General features: G+C 41.0%; 1 protein-coding gene across 1 annotated transcript in view; it reads left to right on the top strand.

The window, feature by feature from the left end:
• The first annotated feature begins 1182 nt into the window (after positions 1-1182).
• The window catches only part of CCDC14 (coiled-coil domain containing 14), an 11810-nt gene continuing 10308 nt past the window's right edge, over positions 1183-2684 (top strand). The window contains exon 1 of the mRNA XM_049785543.1: positions 1183-1265. Within this exon, the coding sequence (XP_049641500.1) occupies positions 1183-1265 (83 nt within the window). The remainder of the gene's footprint in view (positions 1266-2684) is intronic.

The following is a 2684-nucleotide window of genomic DNA, read 5'->3' as shown; positions in this document are numbered from 1 at the left end:
CTAAGCATAGAAATGTAGGGAAGAGGGAGACATGTAAAGGAATGTATTTTAATTTAGGCACTGTGGTTTACAAAGTGATTGAAAAAAGTCTCGGGAATATCAATGCTCAAACCTCCAATCCCATCACAGTGCACACATCACTCCACAAATGACCCTAGATTTCTTCCCATTCCCAACCTGTCTCCTTAACATACACCATGCAAAGATCAATTATTGTACTTTGAGTTCTATTCTTACATCAGTGCTGTCACTTATAGGTTAGATATAAACAGATACTTCACTCATAATCTCCAGCCAAGCCTAAAGACCCTGACCCTGGTTCTTTGTGCCTATGTTAAATTCAGACTACTTGTCTTGTTTTCCCACCCCATTTCTCTTCCATGACACTTGCTTTTCTATATTCTAGAGTCAAAGATATATCTATCTTCAATATAACCACAAGGAATGATGCAATCATACAATTTACTGCAACTTGGATGAAGTTGGAAGATCTTCTGTTAAATAAAATGGTTGAGAAGGGGGCCAGAGATATAGCATAAAGTAAGGCATTTGTCTTGCATGCAGAAGGACAGTGATTTGAATCCTGACATCCCATATGGTCCCCTGAGCATGCCAGGAGCGATTTCTGAGCATAGAGCCAGGAGTAACTCCTGAGTGCTGCCGGGTGTGACCCAAAAACAAAACAAAACAAAAAAAATGATTGAGAAGGACAACTAATACTTGCAGGTCTTACTCACCTGTGATATATAGAATAACATGATAAGGAAAAGGAAGGTATCAAAGAGAAGTATATTTTTAATCCATTGATTACATGTATGCAGTGCTTTTCGGTTAAGAAAACCAAACTGTTACATTCAGGAATTTTGTAATAACAGACTTAGAGTAGAGTTCTTGGTATCAGAACTATTAGAGTAAGATAGCTCTACTGTAGGGCCATTTTATGCATTGTAGGATGTCTAGCAGCATCTGTGGCTGCTATTCACTTGATATTAGTAGCCTCCCACTCCCAGCTGTGATAACTACAATTGTACTCAAATATTACTAAATGTCCCCCCAGGGGTGAAGAGCATGGCCCCACACTGAAAACCACTGGAATAGGAAGGGAAGAAGACTCTAAGCAAAAACTGGCTGAAATGCAGTGTCAATAGGGGATACTAAGGAATACTAAAGGTCCAGACAAGGATGGAGCTGGCAGACTGGCAGAAAAGGGCAGAACAACAGATCCCACAGAATAGGAGCAGACAGCTCTCCTTCTCCCCTGTAATGTGAGGTGGGACTGGGAAGATGAAAGGTAGGTGTGTGTGTGTGTGTGTACCTGTGCATGTGTGTGTGCATCTGTGTGTGTCTGTGTGACTTTCAGGTTTTCATGTCAGCTAACAAGGAGAGCTAGGCATGTTTGAGATTGGTCTACATGAACTAGTCAGAAAGGCCATTTAGACAAGGGGAAGAATTGAGGGATGGGATTGAGATTAAAATTGTAAAATTAGTCACACACACACACACACACATACACACACACACACAGCCTGCTGTCCTCTGTTAGAGAGAGGTTCTTCAGAGGGAAAGGTGGAGAGAACCAAAATCTGTAGTTTTCTTTATTCAGCAGAGAGGCAAAGAGGAGGGAAATGGTATGCATTTTTATAAGAATGTGAAATGAAATAGAAAGCTCTAGGGAGAAGAACACCAGGCAGTTTTATGATTGTGGGGGTGATGGACTGAAGCCCAGGATCTGTCCCACCTTCCAATTCACATACCCATGAGCTTTGTCCACTACAAGTGACCCTTTTCCTTTTACCTTTTATGGCAAAGGTGCCCTAGAGAATGACAGCAGTTGGAGGGGAATCAAAGCAACCACTGAAGCCATGAAAAAGGAGAAGCCTTGAGCTCCCCTTCTACCCCCTCCTCTGTACTCAGGGCAAAACTGCTGAATGTTCTCAGAGATCACTTCTGGTAGGGTTTATCATTATTTGATATGGTCTATTCCCTTATCTTCTTTGTCTATAAACTACACCTAGTTTATAGTTTACATCTGGTCTCTGTCCTTCTCTTAAGCTGATGCCTTCCAGTTCCATCCACACTGCAGTGAACTGCAAGATTTTATCATTTCTTACATCTGTATAGTAATTCACTGTGCGTACATATACATATATATTTAGCTATTTGGGGGGGGTTGGGTCACACCTGGCAGCGCTCAGGGGTTACTCCTGGCTCCACATTCAGAAATCACTCCTTGCAGGCTCAGAGGACCATATGGGATGCTGGGATTCGAACCAATGACCTCTGCATGAAAGGCAAACGCCTTACCTCCATGCTATCTCTCCAGCCCCCAATTTAGCTTTTTTATTCGTATATCACAGAAATTTAGGGTGTGGAACATATTTCTTAAGTACAAATTAGTTCTGAAACAAAATGGACCTCCATTAATGCAACAAGAGCTTGACCTCCATCACTCATAAGTGCCTACCCTCCTTGCCAAAATCCTGGATTAAATAAGCTTTCCTAAATTTTGTGATTATTTCCTTATGAATTCACTATATTCTGTTGTACTTACTGACATATCTTGAGCAAAAGCCCACTGTGTCTTCTGCAGACAGATATTGGACTACATCCATCACACATTTATTTCAAATAAATGTGGAATCTAGCATTTAATAAATATAGTATCCAACATTTAATAAATGTGG

The sequence above is a fragment of the Suncus etruscus genome, chromosome 13, assembly GCF_024139225.1.
Source record: "Suncus etruscus isolate mSunEtr1 chromosome 13, mSunEtr1.pri.cur, whole genome shotgun sequence".
Taxonomy (NCBI): domain Eukaryota; kingdom Metazoa; phylum Chordata; class Mammalia; order Eulipotyphla; family Soricidae; genus Suncus; species Suncus etruscus.
The sequence above is the reverse complement of the archived record's forward strand: the minus strand, read 5'-3'. Positions and strand labels throughout refer to the sequence as shown.